This window comes from Erinaceus europaeus, chromosome 6 (genome assembly GCF_950295315.1).
Source record: "Erinaceus europaeus chromosome 6, mEriEur2.1, whole genome shotgun sequence".
Lineage (NCBI taxonomy): Eukaryota > Metazoa > Chordata > Mammalia > Eulipotyphla > Erinaceidae > Erinaceus > Erinaceus europaeus.
In genome coordinates, this window is record NC_080167.1 from 66,903,313 (window position 1) to 66,924,667 (window position 21,355).

The 21,355-nt window shown below is 54.0% G+C and overlaps 1 protein-coding gene across 2 annotated transcripts in view; it reads left to right on the top strand.

The window, feature by feature from the left end:
* The first annotated feature begins 3,083 nt into the window (after nt 1-3,083).
* The window catches only part of TMEM63A (transmembrane protein 63A), a 32,345-nt gene continuing 14,073 nt past the window's right edge, over nt 3,084-21,355 (top strand). The window contains exons 1-10 of one of the 2 annotated variants that reach the window (XM_060192424.1): nt 3,084-3,409; nt 5,077-5,175; nt 7,090-7,289; nt 10,065-10,144; nt 12,076-12,148; nt 13,244-13,281; nt 18,296-18,438; nt 19,379-19,430; nt 19,685-19,793; nt 20,708-20,778. In XM_060192424.1, coding sequence (XP_060048407.1) covers nt 7,104-7,289; nt 10,065-10,144; nt 12,076-12,148; nt 13,244-13,281; nt 18,296-18,438; nt 19,379-19,430; nt 19,685-19,793; nt 20,708-20,778 — 752 coding nt within the window. In that variant the 5' untranslated portion in view covers nt 3,084-3,409; nt 5,077-5,175; nt 7,090-7,103. Of the gene's footprint in view, nt 3,410-4,252; nt 4,568-5,076; nt 5,176-7,089; nt 7,290-10,064; nt 10,145-12,075; nt 12,149-13,243; nt 13,282-18,295; nt 18,439-19,378; nt 19,431-19,684; nt 19,794-20,707; nt 20,779-21,355 lie in introns of those variants that run through there. The other variant, XM_060192425.1, reaches the window with a different exon arrangement.

Below are 21,355 nucleotides of genomic sequence, written 5' to 3' on the forward strand. Positions count from 1 at the left end.
ACACCAGGGTTATAACTGGGGCTTAGTGTCTGCACCTGCCAACCACTTTTTTCTTTCATTTGATAGGACAGAGATAAACTGAGAGGGAAGGGGAGAGGGAGAGGGAGAGAGACAGCGATATCTGCAATTTTTGCTTCATCACTCGTGAAGCTTCTCAGGTGAAGAGTGAGGGCTTGAACCCAGATCCTGGTGCCTGGTAATGTGTGTGCTCAATGGGTGTACCACTGCCCGGCCCAGAGATGGTTTTTTGTTTTTTAACTCCCAGACACACAACAGGGGCTGTGATTACCTCCACTCACATTCTGCTCCATCACGGCCTTCATTTGATTTTGAAATAAACATAACTTACTGAAAGTCCAATTCAGAAATCTCTTCGCTGATTGAAATAAAGATCCCAACTTCTTTCTTCTTAGTGGCTGGAGTCTGGAGGTAGGGGTGGGAGGAGAAAGGGGACGCCAGTTGGGACAGAAAAGAGCTATTACAGAAGGAGAGAGAGAGAGAGAGAGAGAGAGAGAGAGACTCTCTTCCCTCCAAAAAGCCAGGCAGCGGCTGGGGTCCCCAGGCGCAGGGGAGTGAGGACAACTTTATCATTTCTGTGAAGAGTGGAAGTCTAGGAATGGAGGAGCCGTCCCCTGAGGAGTGAAGGGCTGATCACAGAAGATTTCTGGCACTGAAAAGGACCTGCAGGGGGCTTGGGGGGTGGGGGGAGCACCTGGTAGATTGCACATGCTACAGAGCTCAAGGACCTGGGTTCAAGCCCCACCCAACCTCCCTTCCCCACCTGCAGGGGAGAAGCTTCACAAATAGTGAAATAGTGCTGCAGGTGTCTTTCTCCCTCTTTCTCCCCTTCACCTCAATTTGTCTCTATCCAATAAAGAAATAAAACATTATAAAGAGGGCGGGGTAGATAACATAATGGCTATGCAAAGAGACTCTCAGGCAAAGTCTCAGATTCAATCTCCTACACCACCATCAGCCAGAGATGAACAGTACTCTGGTAAAAAAAAAAAAAAAAAAAAGGTGGAGAGTAGGCAGCATAATAGTTATGCAAAGAGACTCTGAGACTCCAAAGTCCCAGGTTCAATCCCCCACACCACCGCAAACCAGAGCTGAACTGAACTTTGGGTTGGGTGGGGCGGTGGGGAAGGCCTAAAAAGGATGACAGAGGACCTAGTGGGGGTTGTATTGTTGTGTGGAAAACTGAGAAATGTTATGCATGTACAAACTATTGTATTTACTGTATAATGTAAAACATTAATTCCCCAATAAAGAAATTTAAAAAAAAAATAGGAAAGCTGTCAGGGGAGGGGATGGGATATGGAGTTCTGGTGGGAATTGTGTGGAGTTGTACCCCTTTTATCCTGTGCTTTTTGTTGGTGTTTCCTTTTTATAAATAAAAATTTAAAACAAACATTAAGAGTCAAAGAAGAGATTCAGAGTTTCCTAGATGAGTACGAACTGTTGGACTATCCGCTTTCTCCACTCGTCAACTCCGTCTTGCACAGGGTTTCCGCTCAGATTCTTGGTTTTGATGCTTCAGAGATGCAGGTACTGAAATAAATTTTCTCAGCACTTCTCAACTCTAGGCCAGCATCTGCAAAAAACCAAAGAACCCTCAACCCCAAGTCAGCAGAGGTCCCAGGACCCCACAAGGGACAACCAGTTCCCAGTGCAACCTCTCAGCTACCTGGGGGGGCAACGGGTCAAAGTTGGTCCACTCCCCATCCCCTGATATGTGTTTGATTTCTTATTGTCCTTACTTTGGGGGTTTAATTAGATATTACTGAAAATTCCAATAAAATTTTGTCTTAAAAAAAAAAAAAAAAAGACCTGGAGCCTGAAAGGTAACGCTGTGGACAAAGTGTTGGACGCTGAGTTCAGTCTCCAGAATGGGGGAGTTGGGGTGGACTGGAGAGCCCGAGGAGGCTCAGCTCCACACAAGGCAGCCCCCATGTCTTCGGGGGTTTTCTGAGGGCCAGGCAGTGGCCTTCACAGGACGGGGACCTGGGGGGGAGGGGAGGGGCGCGGGGGTGACCCACCGCCGGGGGCACCCTAGGGCAAGGGAGGGCACCTTGGGGTGGGGAGGAAGGGGGGGTGACCTACGGACGGGGGGAGCACCCTGGGGTGGGGAGGAGCGAGGGGGTGACCTAGGGGCGGGGGAGGAACCCGGAGGCGGCGAAGGGGAAGGCGGACCGGGGCTGGGGGTGGGTGGCACCCTAGGGTGTCAGGGACGCGGGGCGGGGCGCGGGCCGCGCATGTGCAGCGGGCGCCGGAGTTTCCTAACTTTGTTGCCGGGCCGGGCCGGGGCCGCCCGGGGAGCCGCCGCCGCAGGTGGGGCCGGGGTGTGTGCATGCAGGGCGGGGTCGAGTGGGGGCAGCCCCGGGCCCGATCAGCCTGGGGTCGGAGGCACAGAGGGGGTGCGGCGACTCGGACCCGCGCCCGGCAGCGCCTCCTCTCCTCTCCCGGGACTTGACGGCTGGAGCCCGACCCCCAGGGGTGCGCGGCCGGTCACACGGGAGCCCCTTGCAGCTGGGTGGCCGCAGCCACCCTGGGAGCTCCTGGGAGTGCACCCCCAGGAGGGGAGCAGGGGCCAGGGGACTCGAGGGGGCTCTGACCTGAGACTCACCAGCCGCCCCGCAGGGTGCCCCAGGCCCGCCCTGCTGCCTTCCTGTGTTGCAGCCCCCAGGGTGGGGTGCCGCAGTGAGGGGGTGCGCCCTGGCCCCTCCTCTCTGAGGCCTGGGTTCCTGCGGGGCTCTGGGTCCCCATCTCCTGCTTCCTGCAGAGGCCTTTCTGGTCTGCTCAGGCGCTGTCACAGGGGCACATCAGGCTGGGTGTGTGTGGGTGGGGTGGGGGGGCTCCCCTGTGTGTTTCCTGTAAACAGTAAGGAGCTCCCCACAGCTCCCGGGGGAGAGAGACCTTGGTTCTAGGCTTCTGTGTGGGCACTGCCCTCCTCCCCTCCCTTCCTGGAAAGTTTCCCAAAGGCCTGTAAGACCGACCTGGGCTCCCTCCCCCCAACCTCCCCTTCCCTTCATGGAAAGTTTCCCAAAGGGTCTGTAAGACCGACCCAGGCTCCCCCGCCCCTCCCAGCCCCAACCTCCCCTCCGCTTCATGGAGAAGGAAGTGAAAACCTGCTTCCAGAGTGACCCGGCCAGGTTCTGTGCCACTTGGTGTCTGGAGGTCAGCAGTTCTCCAGGTTCCCTGAGGCTGCTTGGCCGCAAGGAAAGGTTTGTGTTTATTTTATAACTTCGGCGTCTGACAGGTCAGAGCTGCAAGAGGAAGAGGAGGAGGAGGAGGACAATAATAATTAGCTCAGGTGGTCCTTGTTATCTGTCATCTTACCCCTACCGGAAGGCTTAACGGTGACAAAAGCATCCTGAATTCCTACGGAGTAGGTCAAGTCATCCTGGTGGTGAGTTCACTTGGGGGCTTTGCTTCTTCGGTAGGTCAGAGCTGCTGGACTGTAGCCCGCTGAGCCCCCTGGCTGATGCCAGACTCTTGGGGTGCACGTGGCCTGAACTTGGAGTCAGGATCCTGGGGTCGCCTGCTTGCTCACCAGGCCTCAGCAGTTGATTCCTCTGCTCAAAGGACTCAGTAGAAATGAGGTGCTGAGGAGTGAGCTTGAGAACTTTCTTTAAGGTCTGGATTTGTGGAGACATGTGTAGCTAAGAAACACTGGGCTGGGCAGGTGACTCAGTGTCCCCAAAGCAGCTGCCAGGCGGGCTCCTGTGGCCACACTGCCTCTGCCTGGTTGTAGCTATCTCTGCCCACTGGCCAGCTCTCTTCTGGTCCCCACCAGCTGGGTCCCCCTTGTCCCTGCTGCTGTCCCCCAAACCCCAGCCTGGCAGGGCAGCCCTGTGTGTGTGGCAGGAAGATAATCAAACGCTGGCCTCACAGGGTCAGGAGGCTTTGTGGGCCCTAGACTCTTCACGTGGGACAGGCTGTGGCTGGCCTTTCATGCTGTCCCCTGACCTGGGCACCTAATCTTGACAGGACACGTGGGACAGGCCACTTGGCTGAGGAGCCAGGGCACCATGCCAGGCTGGGGAAGTGGGGCCTAAAGTAGCTTTATTTTATTTATTTAAAATTTTTAAATATTTATTTATTTTCCCTTTTGTTGCCCTTGTTTTTTTATACTTATTTATTTACTTTGGTTGCCCTTGTTGTTTTAACATTGTGGGTGTTGTTATTGATGATGTCATTGTTGGATAGGACAGAGAGAAATGGAGAGAGGAGGGGAAGACAGAGAGGGGGAGAGAAAGACACCTGCAGACCTGCTTCACCCCCCTGCAGACGGGGAGAAGGGGCTTGAACCCTGGCCCTTGTGCATGGTAATGTGTGCACTCAACCAGGTGCACCACTGCTTGGCCCTTGACTTAGTTGTTAGTGGACTTTCTTTCTTTTTTTTTTTTTTTTAAATATTTTATTTATTTATTAATGAGAAAGATAGGAGGAGAGAGAGAAAGAACCAGACATCACTCTGGTACATGTGCTGCCAGGAACTGAACTCAGGAAGGAACTCATACTTGAGAGTCCAATGCTTTATCTACTGCGCCACCCCCTGGACCACGTTAGTGAACTTTCTCACCCTCTGGGAGTCTGTCAAGAGGGCTCAGAAGGGCTTAGAAGGGGGAGGGCACCCTGGGGGTGTTGTCTGCTGGGCCTGACGCCCCACTGGCGAGGCCTCTCCTGCCTCCCCACCACCACAGTAGCCACCCAGGAACAATGTTCCCTCTGTGAGCTGTTTCTGATGCTTTCTCTGTGCCCTGCCGGCCTCTGTTTGTTCTGTGGGGCTGTTCCTTTTTCCTGTTCTTCCACTTGGGAGGCAGCCTGTGCCCTGGGGATCTGTGTGAGGTCATGGTCACAGCTGTCTGTGCTTTTGGGGTATGGCCCCTGCTAGGGCCCCACTTGGGCTGTGAGCACTGGGACCCTTGTGTGTGGTGGGCTTGGTGCTGGATGAGGAGAGGGTAGAGGGTGGTCTGGGGAGTAGGCCTGGGTGCAGGGGTGCAGAAGGATTCCCAACCAGAACCCCTCAGCTGGAAAAGGCAGCCCCCACTGAGTCTGTCTTTGTTTCTCTAGGGGAGTCTGCAAGCCAGGACAGCCCACTGGACAGGACCTGAATAGTGGGCTCCTGGCCCTGCACCAGCTAGACCCCTGCAGGGCGCCCCCCAGAGCCTGGTAAGTTGGGGTACAGGAAGGAGAGGCTGTCCGTTGGGGTAGTGCCACTGGGTGGAGCTTAAAGGAGAAAGGCCAGGACTCCCAGTCTGCGAGAAACCTGTCCTCACTCTGTTTAGAGGAACCAGCTTCATGGCTCTCCTGCCACCCCTTCCAGCTGTGGTCACTTCTCTCCCCCAGGGCTGAGAACATGACTCAGCATCTGGGGACTCCTTCCTACCCGCCCACCTCCACTCACCCACCCTTCTTGCACTTCCTCTTGCAGGTGTGGGGGGGGGCAGTCTCCAGCCTAGCAGTTCTGGAGATCAGAATTAGGAACTCCCCCCATAAACCCCCCACCCCTACACACCAGTATTACCTGCACTGGACCCTAAGTGGCCCAGACAGCTGTTACCTTCCCTGCACTTTTTTTTTTTAATTAAAAAAAGGAGACATTAACAAAACCATAGGATAGGAGGGGTACAGCTCCACACAGTTCCCACCACCTGATCTCCATATCCCATCCCCTCCCCTGATAGCTTTCCCATTCTCTATCGCTCTGGGAGCATGGACCCAAGGTTGTTGTGGGTTGCAGAAGGTGGAAGGTCTGGCTTCTGTAATTGCTTCCCCGCTAAACATGGGCTTGACAGGTCGATGCATACTCCCAGCCTGCCTCTCTCTTTCCCTAGTGGGGCAGGGCTCTGGGGAAGTGGAGCTCCAGGACACATTGGTGGGGTTGTCTGTCCAGGGAAGTCTGGTTGGCATCATGCTGGCATCTGGAACCTGGTGGCTGAAAAGAGAGTTAACATACAAAGCCAAACAAATTGTTGAACAATCATGGACCTAAAGGCTGGAATAGTGCAGATGAAGTGCTGGGGGGGGTATTCTCTGCAGACTTTCGTGTACTTCTGCTTTCAGGTATATATTTTGCCCTAGTTTATGGACACGTGTGAACATATGCTCTATCTCAGGGGACCTGGTCTATATCTAGGTTTTGGGACTTTGTTAGGAAGTGAACGTCCCTGCACTTTGTCCCCTCAGGGCCTCCATTCCTGTCTGTCTGTCTCTGTGCCTGTAGTAACAGGTGGAAGGACCAGTCAGCAGGGTGGGATGCCCTGAGAGTCTAGCTTAACCAGCCCAGGAAGTAGGATGTGCCGCACAGGGAAAGGGTTCGAGCCCGGCTCCTGCCTCCTTAGCCTCAGACTATATGAAAAGCCTCCAGAAGCGGGGCTCTCACTTTCTGACATCTTGCCGTGAGGAGGGGCTTCACCTGGGCACGGGCACCAGGAGTCCTAGGGAGGGAGGCAGAGCTGGGGGACAGCTCTGGTGAGATCCCCAAACTCGCTCCATCCAGTCACCCCTCTCGGCCAGTTCAGGCTTCGAATTCCCACACCTTCTCTTCTCTGTCGCCCCTACCCTGGCTTTCCCTCTCTGGGAACTCATATGTTATTGTCAGTTGACTCGAGGGGATGAGTGGCAGCCTAGAAATGGTCCCTGGGCGTTGGGAGCCCAGGAGGAGACCCCATTCTGCACCATTCTGTGGTCCTGGGAAGAGTCGCTATGGGGCCGTGGCCCTTCTGAAGCTGTCCCTTCCTCCCTGTCTGTGGGTTCCTGGTGCCCTCACCCCTGCTACACCCCATCTGCACCCCACACCTCCCAGTAGCTCCCATTAAGGGTCTCTCAGGGGCCACTGACTGGACAGCCCCAGCGTTCCTGCCCACCCTACCCCTGTCAACCCCCTTCCAGAGAGATGGTCAGTGTGGCCAGGCCAGGCCAGGCCATGGGCCATGTTTATCTGCCCCTTTGGGCTGTGCCCACAGTAGAGCTGCTCTCTGCTGACTCTGCCAGTCACCCGCCCCCCCTAGAGATGTCAGGTCCCACCTTGGGACGCCAAGGGCCAGCCTGAGCCCTGACAGCTTGCCCACTGTGCCTTCCCAGGGCGGCTGGCCACGATGACCACGTCCCCCCTCCTGGAGCTGTGGCCAGCCAGGACGGTGTCTATCCGAGAGCGCCTGGGCATCGGTGACAAGCCCGACGATGCCTACTGCTACAACTCGGCCAAGAACAGTACCGTGCTGCAGGGTGTCACCTTCGGTGGTATTCCCACTGTCCTCCTGCTGGACGTCGGCTGTTTCCTGGTAAGCCCTGGAACCTGGGTCTCCCCTCCCTGACTCACCTGACTCTCAAACCCAGGACTCTCAGGGGCATGGCTGTCTAATCCCAGCTGGCCGCTGCACGGTCTTGTGACCTGGGAGGTGGGGGTGGGGGTGGGGGCTGGGACCCCAGTTTCCATCTGTGAAATGGCTGTTTCTTGCGAGAGTCCCAGAGAGGGTGGCCTGAATCTCGGGCCCTCTCGAAAGGTCCCTTGAAGCCGGAGGTATGGGTGGTGGGGAGCAAGATGTCTGTGATGAGTGAATGAGAAGAGAGAGCAGGTGCAACCCCCAGTGTGTGTGTCACCTCCCTTCCCCTGGGCACCCCAGCTCCCACAAGCCTCTGTGGAGAGAGCTAGAGAAGGCAGCTCCTAGCAGAGCTGGGGGTGGCCTGTCTGTAATGCAGACTTGCTTGCTCCCAGAGGGGGATCCCCATACTCGAGACCTGTCATTTCTCTCCCCATGCTAACTTGGCACTGGATAGGTTGAAATTCCCTGGGGAAAAGGGACACCAGCTTTTGGCAGATGCCCGTGGGTGACGGATGCTTCTCAGTGACCCTCCCAGCATGAGGCGGAGCCCCCCCCCAGTCCAGGGCCAGGCTGGAGAGGAGGGACTCAGTCCCCCATGCTCAGATGCCCTGGACCAGAGGCGAGGCGTGGGGGCAGCGTGAGGGTCCCTGATCCCGAGGGAGGGCTGAGAGTCCAGCACAGGCGCTTACAAGCAGGGAGTGGGGTTGCCCCCGTTGGATTTTTTCCCCCTGGGGTTGAGGTCTGAGTGGCTGCTGGAGGTTTTTGCTGGATGGTTCTCTGAGGGCCTAATGTGGGAGCTTGCCAGACACTTGTTTTTTTGTTTTAATCCAGCTAAGGATTTTTAAAAAAAATTTTATGTTTATTTATTTATTCCCTTTTTTTGTTGCCCTTGTTGTTTTATTGTTGTAGTTATTATTGATGTCATTGTTGTTGGATAGGACAGAGAGAAATGGAGAGAGGAGGGGAAGACAGAGAGGGGGAGAGAAATACAGACACCTGCAGACTTGCTTTACCACCTGTGAAGTGTCTCCCCTGCAGGTGGGGAGCCGGGGGCTTGAACCGGGATCCTTAAGCCGGTCCTTGCGCTTTGTGCCACGTGCGCTTAACCTGCTGTGCTGCCGCCCGACTCCCACTTATTTCTGTTTTTTTATCAAAAGGGTCCCACGGTGTCAGACTGCCACCGCCTTAGTTGAGAGGGGTAGGCCAGATCGGTGGGTGGCAGTGTAACCCCGTATATGCAGGCAGGGGAGAGTCTGGAGAGAGAGTGGGCAGGCAGTGGCCCGGGGCAGACTGACAGCCATGTTTGGAGGATGGTGGGTTTGGGGCAGAGCAGCTCTGTGGTGAGGCGAGCTGGGGGCGGGGGGCAGTGCTTGTTGCAGGAAGCTATAGAGAGGCTGCAGAAGAGTCAGTGAGTTGGGGGGCTTCCAGCATGGGTCTGGAGGTTGTCCACAGTGCAGGAAGTGAGGGCACCAGCTGTGGGTGGGGGAGGCGGGCACAGGAGAGTGGCCTCTGTGGTGGTCACACAGCATGGCTCTCCTGCCTTAGCAAACCTGTCCCCAATGTCCCCTTCCATTTCCAGAACATTCCATGAGCCCTCTTGCCCTCTGGGGTCCAGGCCAGTTGGGTTTTTTTTTCTTTATCTATATTTTATTTATTTATGTATTGGATAGACGGAAACTGAGAGGGGAGGAGGAGGAGAGAGACCTGCAGACTTGCTTCACCATTCCGGATGTTCCCCCCATGCAGGTGGGGGCAGTTAGACTTCCTTCAGGAAAACAACACCCACACTGAGGACCCTGGTTCTGACTCGGGAAGCACCAGGCTGCAGAGAGAGCTCTCACCTCTGTGGGGCTCAGCTCAGAGGGAAGGAGGGAAGGAGAAGGAGGTCAGGAGCAGGCCAAGGTGGCCGTGGTGGGAGGGAGGAGGTGAACTAGAGTGATAGAGTTTTGATTAAGAGCCAAACTAAGTAAAACCAATAGCACCACAGGGTTTCAGAGTTCAGAGAAGTTTAGAGAGCTCTGTGGGGCCAGATCCTGGAGCTGCACGTGGGCCTGCTGGGGACACCGGTTTGTGAGGCCTGAGCTAGCCAGAGGAGCCTGGTCTCTGTGGGCACAGTTGCCCAGGGCTGCCTCCCACAGAACCAAGCTCGAAGTAAAATGGGGATGTCCCCTTCCAGCTCAGCCTGGGGGTGCTCTGCCACGTCAGTTCTGGAGTTAAAATGAAAAGTGACATCATATGCTGGATGGGGCTGGTCCCCAGGCAGCTGGGGGGCTGCTGGAGGCAGTGCCAGGCTGGGGGGAGCACACACTGTCATCTGCCTCCAGCATGAGGAGCAGAGCCTGTGTGTGTGTGTGCATGTGCGCATGTGCGTCTGTGGCTTTGTGACATGGAGGGGTGTGCGAAGCCTCAGACAGATGAGCTGTGTGACGTTGGGCAGCTCAGCACCCTTGCTGGGCCTTTGCCCAAGTCATCACAGGGGCTGGGAGATGGTCACCCACTGGAGAGCACACATTCCTGTGCTAGGAGGACCTGGGTTCAAGCCCCGAGCCACCATGGAAACGCCATGCAAAGGAGGAGCTTCATGAGTGGTGGAGCAGTGCCGTGGAATCTCTCTCTGTCTCTGTGTCTCTGCTATTTGGGGAAAAAAAAAGTCTTCTAGGAGTGGTGTAATCAAGAAAAAAGAAAAAGAGAAGCCATCCATGTGCTTTACCTTGGTTTCTCTTCTGTTTTCAGTTTCTAATATTGGTGTTTGCTATCATAAGAAGAAGATTCTGGGATTATGGCCGCATTGCCCTGGTGTCAGAAGCAGGCAGGTAAGAAACACCTGGAGAGAGACAGAGAGAGACAGAGACAGACTGTTTGTGGGGGAAGGGGCGCACGCACTGGGATGCACTGAGGGCTTTTGAAGGCTCCCGCCAGTGATTCCCATGCTGTTGGGTGGCATCTCTGAGCGGATCCATCAGGCCTGTGGCAAAAACTTCCCTCTGCCCTGCACTACAGACCTGGCCTCACCACTGATGTGTCAGTAAGAAAGACAGGACCAGCGGCCCGGGAGGTGGCGCGGTGCCTGAAGCATCTCTGACAAAGTGAAGGCCCAGGCTGGCCCGTGCAGCTCTCTGGGGTCTGGCTGGCTGTGGTCACGCACTTGCTGTGGTTCAGACGGCAGAGGAAGCCTGGCTGCTTTAGGTGCTCAGGGCTCCCTGGCCCACAGAGGAGGGGGCCGCTTTCTTGTCCCCACCTGGAACATTGTCAGGTGTTTCTCCTCCGAACTGAGCTTCCCTGGTGCCTGAGCGGGGTCGGGGCCAGGCTCCAGTCCTCTCCTCTTCCCAGCTCCGTGCCAGACTCGGCCTCGTGGGAAGATCGCCCCCGGCCCTCACATGTCCCCCCCTCTGCTGTCTGTGTCCCCACCTCAAGGGGATGCTGAGCTCTCCTGCTCAGCTGGCCTTCCCAGCGGCACTTAGCCCTGACCTTGTGGCAGGTGTGGCAGCAGGAAGTGTGGGGAAAGGCCGTGTCTGCCCACACAAAGAACCGGTTCGAGCCCCCTGCTCCCTACCTGCAGTGGGGACACTTCACAAGGGGTGAAGCAGGTCTGAGGGGCCAGGCAGTGGTGCACCTGGTTACGCGCACACACTACAGTACTCAGTTACCCAGGTTCAAGACCCTGGTCCCCACCTGCAGGGGGAAAGCTTCATGAGTGGTGAAGTGGGGCTGCAGGTATGTCTCTGTCTTTCTTCTTTCCCTCTCCCTCCCCTCTCAATTTCTCTCTGACTCTATCCAATAATAGATAAATTTAAAAAAATTGGGGGGGGCAGGTGGTGGCACACTTGGTTGAGCGCATGTATTACAATGCACAAGTATCTGGGTTCGAGCCCCCTGGTCCCCACCTGCAGGGGGAAAGCTTTGCCAGTGGTGAAGCAGGGCTGCAGGTGTCTCACTGTCTCTCTCCCTATCACCCCCTTCCCTCTTGATTTCTGGCTGTCTCTATCCAATAAATAAAGATAATCAAAAAAAAATTTTTTTTAAATTTTTAAACAGGTCTGCAGGTGTCTCTCTTTTCTCTCTCACTATCTGTCCTATCAAATAAAATGGGGGGGGGGCGAGGAAAAAATGGCTACCAGGAGCAATGGATTCGTAGTGCCAGCTGAGCCCTAGGGGATAACTCTGGAGGCAAAAAAAAAAGGGGGGGGAACATGTCCGCTCTGCTGCCCAGGCTGCCCACAGAGGACATGTCTTTCCTCACCATCTCTGCTCTGCCTCTTGTGTAAGCCCTGGCGTGTTATGGGGTAAGGTCCCTGGCATCAGCTGTGCTGGAGCCTTAGCCCGTGTGGGGGAATCCTCTGGTCACTGGTGTCTTTTTTATTGTCACGCTGCCCCTTCCAGGGACCTTGGGCTGTGAGGAAAAGGGTGCTTGTTGTCCTGGAGCCTTCCCTGATCTCACTCAGACCCCAGTCTCATTGGGCTGTGGAAAGCAGAGACAGTCTTTCCACTCGAAGTGTGGCGGAGCTGGGGTGGGAGGAGAGACAGCAGCAGAAACGGATGCCTTGCAGCTGCCCCAGAGATCACAGATTCCAGAACGTTCCTTGCCCTTGTCTGGATTTCCCAGAGTCAGTTAGATATATTGTGTCTTGGCCAGTGAGTGCCTTGGTGTCCTGAGCTCTGAGAGGCAGCAAGATACTGGAGATACCTTTCTTAGGTGTTTTTTTTTTTTTTTAATTATCTGTCATTTTCCCTTTTGTCTTTGTAGCGAGTCCAGGTTCCAGAGGCTGTCATCCTCGTCCTCGTCCTCCCTAGGGCAGCGTGACTTTGAGAGTGAGCTGGTTGGTATCTGAGGCACACAGTGTGGTTGTGATGGGAGCATAGGGTGTGGTGGAGGGGAACGGGCAGTAAGGCTTGGGGGAAGGTATCCATATTTCTGTTCATGTGCTAACTTAGTACCTTGGGTCTTAAGTAGCGAGTGCTGGTGAGAGCTCAGTACTGACAAAGGGACCTGAACTTGGGAACTGCCACGGGGAAAATGGCAGCTTGGTGGCCTGGGGTCCCGGGACTGGGTGAACTCCCAGAGAGAAGGCTGTGGGACTTCCAGTGGTCCTGGCCCTTGGTTTTTGTTTGTTTGTTTGTTTTTTTAATAAGATAAAAAGAGATTGAGAGGGGAGGGGAGGGGGGAGGATAGTGAAAGACACCTGCAGACCTGCTTGACCACTAGTGAAGCTTCCTCCTTGCAGGTGGGGAGCAGGGGCTTGAGCCTGGTCTTTGTGCATGGCTAACGTGAGTGCTTATCTAGGTCCACAGTGCCCACCCCCTTGGCCCTTAATCTTCCAGTCCTGGCTTTGTGTGATGTGCAGTAATTGGCTCGCCCATGTGGGCAGGAAGCACGTGTCACCCAGGCCTGCTCCCCACTGCCTGCTACCCAGTAGAAACAGTCCAGTGAGAGATGAGAAGCTGTCCATCCCCACTGGTAACCTACCAGCTTTAGGGAGCGGGAAGTGTAAGAGATGCCAGGGGCCATCAGACCTCCAGACACCTTCTTCCTTTCTTGAAATCCCACCCCAGGGAACTCTCTAGTCCATCTGACTTAACTCTTTTTCCTTGGCCCCACTACTCATTCTGTCGTTCTGAACCAAGCAGACAGAGCCCATGTCAGTTCCCCCAGAGCCGCCCTGAGCTTCAGCAGGTGTCTGAGCCCAGAGGTCTTCCTGAGCTGACCCCAGGGCTGGTGCAGTTCCCCAAGCTGTCAGTGTTCTGGAAAATTCCACAGGGCTTCCAGGAGCGGGGAGCACGCAGACTGTGTGATGCATTTGGGAGACGAGCTCTGCCTGTATCTAGCAGAAGTCTAGGTGGCTATTTAATGTCAAGGAGACGGATTCCTTCTGTCTCCTGAAGAGGAAGCTAATTCCCGGTCTCCCTCTTTGCAGGGATGCTGCCCCTGGCTGACGGCCATCTTCCGCCTGCAGTGAGTACAGCACGGGCAGCCGTGTGCGTCGTGTGCATGTGACCCGGAGAAGTGAAATCTGGGCTCTCCTTGAAGCCGTTTCTCTGTCTCTCTCCCCCTAATTTATAAGTGAATACTTAAAAAATATCTAACACTGATATGTTTGCCTGGTCTAGGCAGTTTTACACGCCTTTGAAGATACGAGGAGGGGGAAAAATAGTCATTGTTTAATACATCGATAGCTTGTTTGGCCGAAGCCTTTCTGTTTTAACAACTTGCCGAGGAATCTGAGAAAGATGCTTAGTAATTAAGAGCCCATCGGCTGCCTCAGGTGTGGTGGAAAGAGCGAGACTCCTGACTTGCTGCTCCTTACCTCTGAGGCGCCGTTGTTAGAATGACTTCATGGTGGGGGGCGGCGGCTGTAGGCACACCTGGTTCAGCACAGCTGTAGCCGTGTGCAAGGATCCGGGTTCAGGCCCTCTGCTCCCAACCTGCAGGCAGGACACTTCACTGGCAGTGAAGGAGGTCTATAGGTGTCTTTCTTTCTCTCTCCCCATTTCCCTCAAAAAAAAAAAAGACTTCATAGCATGAAGACTGGCAGAATTCCCAGACTGTGACCCGCTGTGATCGTAGGGTGTACCCCATTTGACAGAGAGATATTGAACTATGAAGACAAAATCTTAAAAGCTAATTATGTTATTATTTTTTTAAAATTTCACTTTTGGAGACAGATTGAAAGGGAGAAAAGTAGATAGGGAGAGAGACAGACACCAGCAGCCCTGCTTCATTGCCTATGGAGCTTCCCCACTGCGGGTACAGACTGGGGGCTCGAACCTATGTCTTTTCACTCAACAAGGTATGTCACCGCCTGGCCCTTAAAAGCTGATGCAGAGAGTCAGGCAGTAGCATAGCTGGTTAAGCGCACGTGGCGCAAAGAGCAAGGACTGTAGTAAGGATCCTGGTTTGAGCCCCCGGCTCCCCACCTGCAGGGGAGTCACTTCACAGGCGGTGAAGCAGGTCTGCAGGTGTCTATCTTTCTCTTCCCTTCTCTGTCTTCCCCTGCTCTCTCCATTTCTCTCTGTCCTATCCAACAATGATGACATCAATAACAACAACAACAATAACTACAATGACAATTAAAAATAAAAAGACCGGGGAGTCGGGCTGTAGCGCAGCGGGTTAAGTGCAGGTGGCGCAAAGCACAAGGACCGGCATAAGGATCCCGGTTCGAGCCCCGGCTCCCCACCTGCAGGGGAGTCACTTCACAGGCGGTGAAGCAGGTCTGCAGGTGTCTGTCTTTCTCTCCCCGTCTCTGTCTTCCCCTCCTCTCTCCATTTCTCTCTGTCCTATCCAACAACGACAACAACAATAATAACTACAACAATAAAAAAACAACAAGGGCAACAAAAGGGAATAAATAAATAAATAAATAAATAAATAAAAATAAAAAGACAAGGGCGAGTGGGGGTAGATAGCATAATGGTTATGCAAAGAGACTCTAGTGCCTGAGGCTCCAAAGTCCCAGGTTCAGTCCCTTGCACCACCATAAGCCAGAGCGCCAGAGCTGAGCAGTGCTCTGGTACAAAAAAAAAAAAAAAAAAAAGGGCAACAAAAGGGAAAATAAATATAAAAAAATTTTTTTAAAAAAGCTGATGTAATGTGTTAGCTGCTGGATACCAGTCAGGTGCGCTCTCTCTCCCCCTCTCCTCTCTCTCTCACCTCTTTCTCACATCTCTCTCCCTCCTTCTCTCTCTCTCCCCTCTCTCCTCTCTCCCTCTTTCTCTCTCCCTCTCTCTCCCCTCTCTCACATCTCCCTCCCTCCTTCCCTCTCTTCTCTCTCTCTCCCCCCTCTGTCTCTCCCCCCTCTCTCCTCTCTCTCTCTCTCTCTTCCCTTTTCTCCTCTCTCCCTCTCCCTATGAGGTCCCTCTGTCTACTCAAGAGGGTGAGAATCCCACCTGCTCTGCGGTACCACATGGGTCCACAGTATGTGAGAGGACGTGTGGAGGGCGTGGGCCTGGGGCACTGGCAGTAGCAGAAGCCAACAGGCCTTGGAGGAGGGGTTTCAGGAGGGAGCGGGAGGGCTGAGAGAGGCAGACCCGCTGGCCTCATCTCTCCCTGACCTTCCCCAAATCTTGTCACTGAGCTGCTTGTTCACATTGTGCTCAGGTGTGAAAAAGCCCAGCACGTGCATAAAAGCCCAAGTGCCGCCATCACATGGCCTGTGAAGGCTCATCTAGCCTGGGCCAGCCACCTCCATGGCTGCTGCTGGTCGGGGGTCCTCGCCCGTGTGGCCGTTTTTTTCCATTTTATTGGCTAGAACAGAGAGAAATTGAGAGAGGGGGGAGGTAGAGAGGGAGAGAAACAAGAGACACACCTACAGACCTGCTTCACTGGTCCTGAAGCTTTCCCTCCTCCCCCTGCAGGTGGGGAGCGGGGTGCTCAAACCAGGGTCCTTGCACTTTGTATTATGCCTGCTTAACCAGGTGCACCACTGCCCGGCCCATCTTTTTGCCTTTAAGAAAAAAAAAGTCACAATTAAACTTTAACAGCTGCCCACAGCGATAGTTTTCACCTGAGCTTCAAGAGGCCTCTCAGTTTCCTTTTGCCAAACCACACCCTGCTTTGTGGTCAAGTCAGAGACGGGGCTCAAACAACAAGATAGAAAAAAGAAACCAAGAGCAAAAACAGAAGACCTCAAACTTTGTTTGAAAATCATTGCCTTGATGGTTTTAAAAAAAAATATTTATTTCCTTTTTGTTGCCACTGTTTTTATTGTTGTTGTAGTTATTGTTGATGTCATTGTTGGATAGGACAGAGAGAAATGGAGAGAGGAGGGGAAGACAGAGAGGGGGAGAGAAAGAGAGACACCTGCAGACCTGCTTCACCACCTGTGAAGTGACTCCCCTGCAGGTGGGGAGCTGGGGGCTCAAACTGGGATCCTTATTCCGTTCCTTGCGCTTTGCACCCCCTGTGCTTAACCCTCTGCGCTTCTGCCTGACTCCCTGCCTTGTTGGTTTTTATGGTCATGGATATTTTGGGTGGCAAATGGTGTAGATTATTTTGGTGGTTGATTTTCAAAGTGGTGCAAATCTTTGTTGCCCAACTAAACAGTAAAAGGGTGTACCATTGGGAAGCGTGTGTGTGTGTGTGTGTGTGTGTGTCATTTCTGGGACTTCACTCCAGGCTGACTTAATTTTTAAAAATTTATTATCTTTATTTATTGGACAGAGACAAAGCAGAAATCAAGAGGGAAGGGGCTTATAGAGAGGGAGAGAGACCCCTGCAGCCCTGCTTTACCACTTGTGAAGCTTTCCCCCTGCAGGTGGGGACTGGGGGCTCAAACCTGGGTCCTTGCACATTGCAACATGTGCGCTCAACCAGGTGTGCCATTACCCAGTCCCAAGGCTGACTTTTTTAAAAAAAATATTTTTAATTTGTTTATTATTGGATAGAGACAGAGAAATTGAGAGGGAGGAGGAGATCCAAAAGGAGAGAGAGAGAGAGAGACACCTGCAGCCCCGCTTCACCACTTGTGAAGCTTTCCCCCTGCAGGTGGGGGCCAAAGGTTTGAACCTGGGTCCTTGCGCACGGTAATGTGAGCACTTAACCAGGTGCAGTACCACCTGACCCCACCAGGCTGACTTGTTCAGACAGAAGTGGGGTGGGGGAGAGCAGGAAATACGCTTACTCCAGGGTAGTGGGGGCTGGGCCCAGGCCTGGGTCGTGTGCATGGCGAATGTGCTGTCCGGGGATGGGAGGGGAGTTCTCCCTCTGGCCTGGGAGCGTATCTTGGGCACCTGCCAGTCCCAGGTGGCTGAGCCACGTGCCCCACCTCCAGCCCCAAGCCTGGACACGCTGCCAGCTGCCAGTGCCCTTCAGAGAGTCCTTGCAGCTGTTTCTGCAATGGCGCCTCACCGTCACAAGAGCAGGAAGGGGCCAAGGGAGAGCCGCGTTCACAGGTGTCCCGTCATTCCAAGTGGTCCTGGAGACCCAGGGCTGGTGGCTGCTGGAAGGGCAGGCTGGGGACATCACCTCACAGGCCTGCTATCCTAAGCTAGAGCTGACTGCAAAGGCTTTTGCTGTTTTTTCCAACCTGGTTTTACTTTATTTTTGTCATGATCTTTATTTATTTATTGGGTAGAGGCAGACAGCAATCGAGAGGGAAGGGGGATGGTAGAGAGGGAGAGAGATAGACTCCTGCAGCCCTGTTCCACCGAAGCGTTTCCCTTGCAGGTGGGGACTGGGGGCTCAAACCCGGGTCCTTCTGTTCACATTGTAATGTGCGCTCCACCAGGTGCGCCGCCTCCCAGCCCCTGCAGCTTTTTCTTTGTTGTACACCCACAGCCTCGTGCTGTGCAGTTGCATGGCTCCTGGGCTCCTTTTTTATTCAGACAGAGAGAAGCAGGGATGCCACCACAGCCCTGGGGCTTCCTCCGGTGCTGCAACACCTCTCATGGGGTTTCAGGGCTTAAATCCGGCCCAGATGCATAGCAAGCCTCCGCCCGCCTGCCCGCCCAGGGAGTGATTTCTCCTCTCTTCATCCCTCCCTCCCTTCTTATTTTTTTCTTCTCACTTAAAAAGTATTGATTTGATAGGAAAGAGGAAAATTGAGAGGAAAAGGGAGTTAACAGAGGGAGAGAGAGACACCTGCAGCCCTGCTTCACCAGTCGTGAAGCTTTCCCCCTGCGGGTGGGGACCGGGGGCTTGAACCTGGGTCCTTTTGCATTATGATTTGTGTGCTCAACCAGATGTGCCACCAGAGGGCCCTCTTTTTTTTTTGAAATGCTGTGCTGGGGCTTGAACCCAGGACCTCATGCTTGCAAGACATGTGCCCCACTGCAGAGCTGCCTCCCCAGCCTGCAGTTTTTCTGAACCTCTACTTCGTACGTAAATGATAACAACAACAATAATAATAAGGGGGAGACAATTTGAACCAACCACCTAGGACTGTGTGGGACTAAGGGAGACGAGGGTACTGAGAGCTGTGCCCGCCACTGAAGAGTGTGTGTGTGTGTGTCTGTCTGTCTCTCGGCAGTGACGAGCAGATCCTGGAGTGGTGTGGGGAGGATGCCGTCCACTACCTGTCCTTCCAGAGACACCTCATCTTCCTGCTGGTGGTGGTCAGCTGCTTGTCCTTGTGCGTCATCCTGCCTGTCAACCTCTCGGGGGACCTGCTGGGTACGGGGTCCCTGCCCTTCTCTGTCATGGGTGGGTGGGGGGGGTAGTCCCTGAAGGGGTTCAGTCTCAAGTTCACAAGAAGCTTTTTGAGCTTTTCCATCTGATCACAGACTCAGAGAGGACCCCACCCCACAGCTGGCCCAGACCTTAGAGCCTTAGACAGAAAGCAGAGAGAAAGAGAGAGGGGGGTGAAAGAGACCAGAGCACCAACGCTCCCTCCGATGCAGTGGGGTGGGGTTCAAACAGGGGTCACAGACATGGCAAAGCAGCATACTATCCAAGTCAGCTGTTTCACTAGCTCCAAGATTCTTTTTCCCGTGTGTGTGTGTGTGTGTGTGTGTGTGTGTGAGTGTGTATGTGAGTGTGTGTGTATGAGTGTGTGTGTATGAGTGTGTGTGAGTGTGTGTGTGTGTGAGAGTGTGTGTGTGAGTGTGTGAGTGTGTGTGTGTGAGTATGTGTGTGTGTGAGTGTGTGTATGTGAGTGAGTGTGAGTGTGTGTGTATGAGTGTGTGTGTGAGTGTGTGTGTGAGGGTGTGTGAGTGTGTGTGTGTGTGTGTGTGTGTGATTAGTAGTAGTTTACAGGATTGTTAAGATTAGAGGATACAGTGTGTGTGTATGTGTGTGTGTGTGTGAGAGAGAGAGAGAGAGAGAGAGAGAGTATGTGTGTGTGTGAGTGTGTGTGTGTGTGTGTGTGAGAGAGTATGTGTGTGAGTGTGTGTGTGTGTGTGTGTGTGTGATTAGTAGTAGTTTACAGGATTGTTAAGATTAGAGGTACAGTCCCACACCACGTCCACCACCAAAGGTCAGTGCTCCCCCTCCCCCAAGGATAATCACCAACATTTTCACAAAAATCTTAGGAGCAGTATGTCGTCTTCTTCTTTCTCTTCTCATTTTTCTCCTTCTTCTTCTCGTTCTTCTTCTTGTCATGCTTTTTTTGCAGACAAAGATCCGTACAGCTTTGGGAGGACAACAATAGCAAACCTACAGACCGAGTGAGTGTGTGGGGTGGGGACACGAGGACGTTAGGAAGCTCATGGGCCCTGTGCATGATCTGGGCTTCATCCGTGAGAACAGGACTGGGTGGGCTTCTAGGACACGTGCTGTGGGGGACGGGGGCCCAGCTGCGTGGCCTCCACCAGAAATGCCTGTCATGAGGGGAATCCAATCCAGCACTTAGACCCCCAGCCCGGCCGGGGAGCACGGCTCTGACGGCTGAGGTGTTTCCCCCTCACCCCCGCACCCCCAGGAACCACCTCCTCTGGCTGCACACGGTCTTCGGGGTCGTCTATCTCTTCCTCACCGTAGGCTTCATGCGGCACCACATGCAGTCCATCAAATATAAAGAGGAGAACCTGGTGAGTGGGCTGCGCTGGGGGCGTGGGAGCCCTAAGACCATGGCAGCCGGGAGTTGAGTACGGGGCCTCTGGAATCTCAGATATTAGCACTCAAAGTGGGCACTGCATCCTTATTTCTTGTAATATTTACTTCAGGTGAGACAGAGATGGGAAAAGAGAGAGAGAGAGAGATGCCACTCAGGTGCATGTAGTTCTGGGGATCAAACCCAGAGCCTTTGACTCACAAGGCCTGTACTCTACCAGCTGTTTTTATAACATGGTTTTAGAATTTAGAGAATTTCACCCTCCTCTCAGATGTTAAGACATTTGGGGGGGTCAGGTGGGCTTGTCATTGATACTTGTTTTTCTTTTATTGGATAAAGACGGAGAGAAATTGAGAGGAGAGAAGGAAAGACACAGAGAGACACCTGCAGCTTTGCTTCACTTGTGAAGCTTCCCCCCTGCGGGTGGGGACCAGGGGCTTGAACCCAGGTCCTTGCTGATTATAATGTGTGCACTTAACCAAGTGTGCCACAACCTGGCCTCCATCACTCCTGATTCTTTTTTTTTTTTTTGCCTCCAGGGTTACTGTTGGGGCTCAGTGCCTGCACCTTGAATCCACTGCTCGTGGAGGCCATTTTTTTTCCCCTTTTGTTGCCCTTGTTTTAGCCTTGTTGTGGTTATTGTTGTTGTTGATGTTGTTTGTTGCTGGATAGAACAGAGAGCAATGGAGAGAGGAGGGGAAGACAGAGGGGGAGAGAAAGACAGACACCTGCAGACCTGCTTGGAGAACGGCTTTGGGGGTGTGTGCTTGGGGCAGCCTGTGAGGGGGTGCTATGTGGAGAGCCCCGAGTCTTCCACCGGATGCTGAAGGCAGTGCGGGGTCCCCCTCACCCTGCCCGCTCCACTCACTCCTCTGTCTGCTTCTCTGGCAGGTGAGACGGACACTGTTCATCACAGGACTCCCCAAAGATGCCAAGAAGGAGGTGGTGGAGAGCCACTTCCGGTGAGCAGGGAGGCAGGAGAGGGCGGGCAGGCCCCTCTCCCCCGTATCCATGCTGTCTGCCAGCTGGGCATCGGCTGAGCCCCGAGTGGCACCTGGCTGTGCTGCACAGGTGTTGAGTGGCTGCCAGGTGGCGGTTCTGCTGGTGCTGTGGAGGGGCCTCAGGCGACTGAGGGAGCCTAGCCCAGGTCACGGCAGGCATGCCTACATACGGGTGTCTCAAGCACCCCAGACTCTCTGCACCAGCTTGAGGGGAGCGGGTGGGTCTTGAGCAGAGCCGGTCCCAGGAGTGGAGGGGCCTGGGGTACAGGCGGTGAAGCAGGTCTGCAGGTGTCTGTCTTTCTCTCCCCCTCTCTGTCTTCCTCTCCTCTCTCCATTTCTCTCTGCCCTATCCAACAATGATGGCATCAATAATAACTACAACAATAAAACAACAAGGGCAACAAAAGGGAATAAATAATAAAAAAATAAACAAACAAAAGAACTTACAGGCCCTAGAGACAGCTTACCCCAGAGTACACACTACCATGTCCAAGGGCTGGGGTTCGAGCCTGCACATGTGGGGAGCACTTGCACGGGA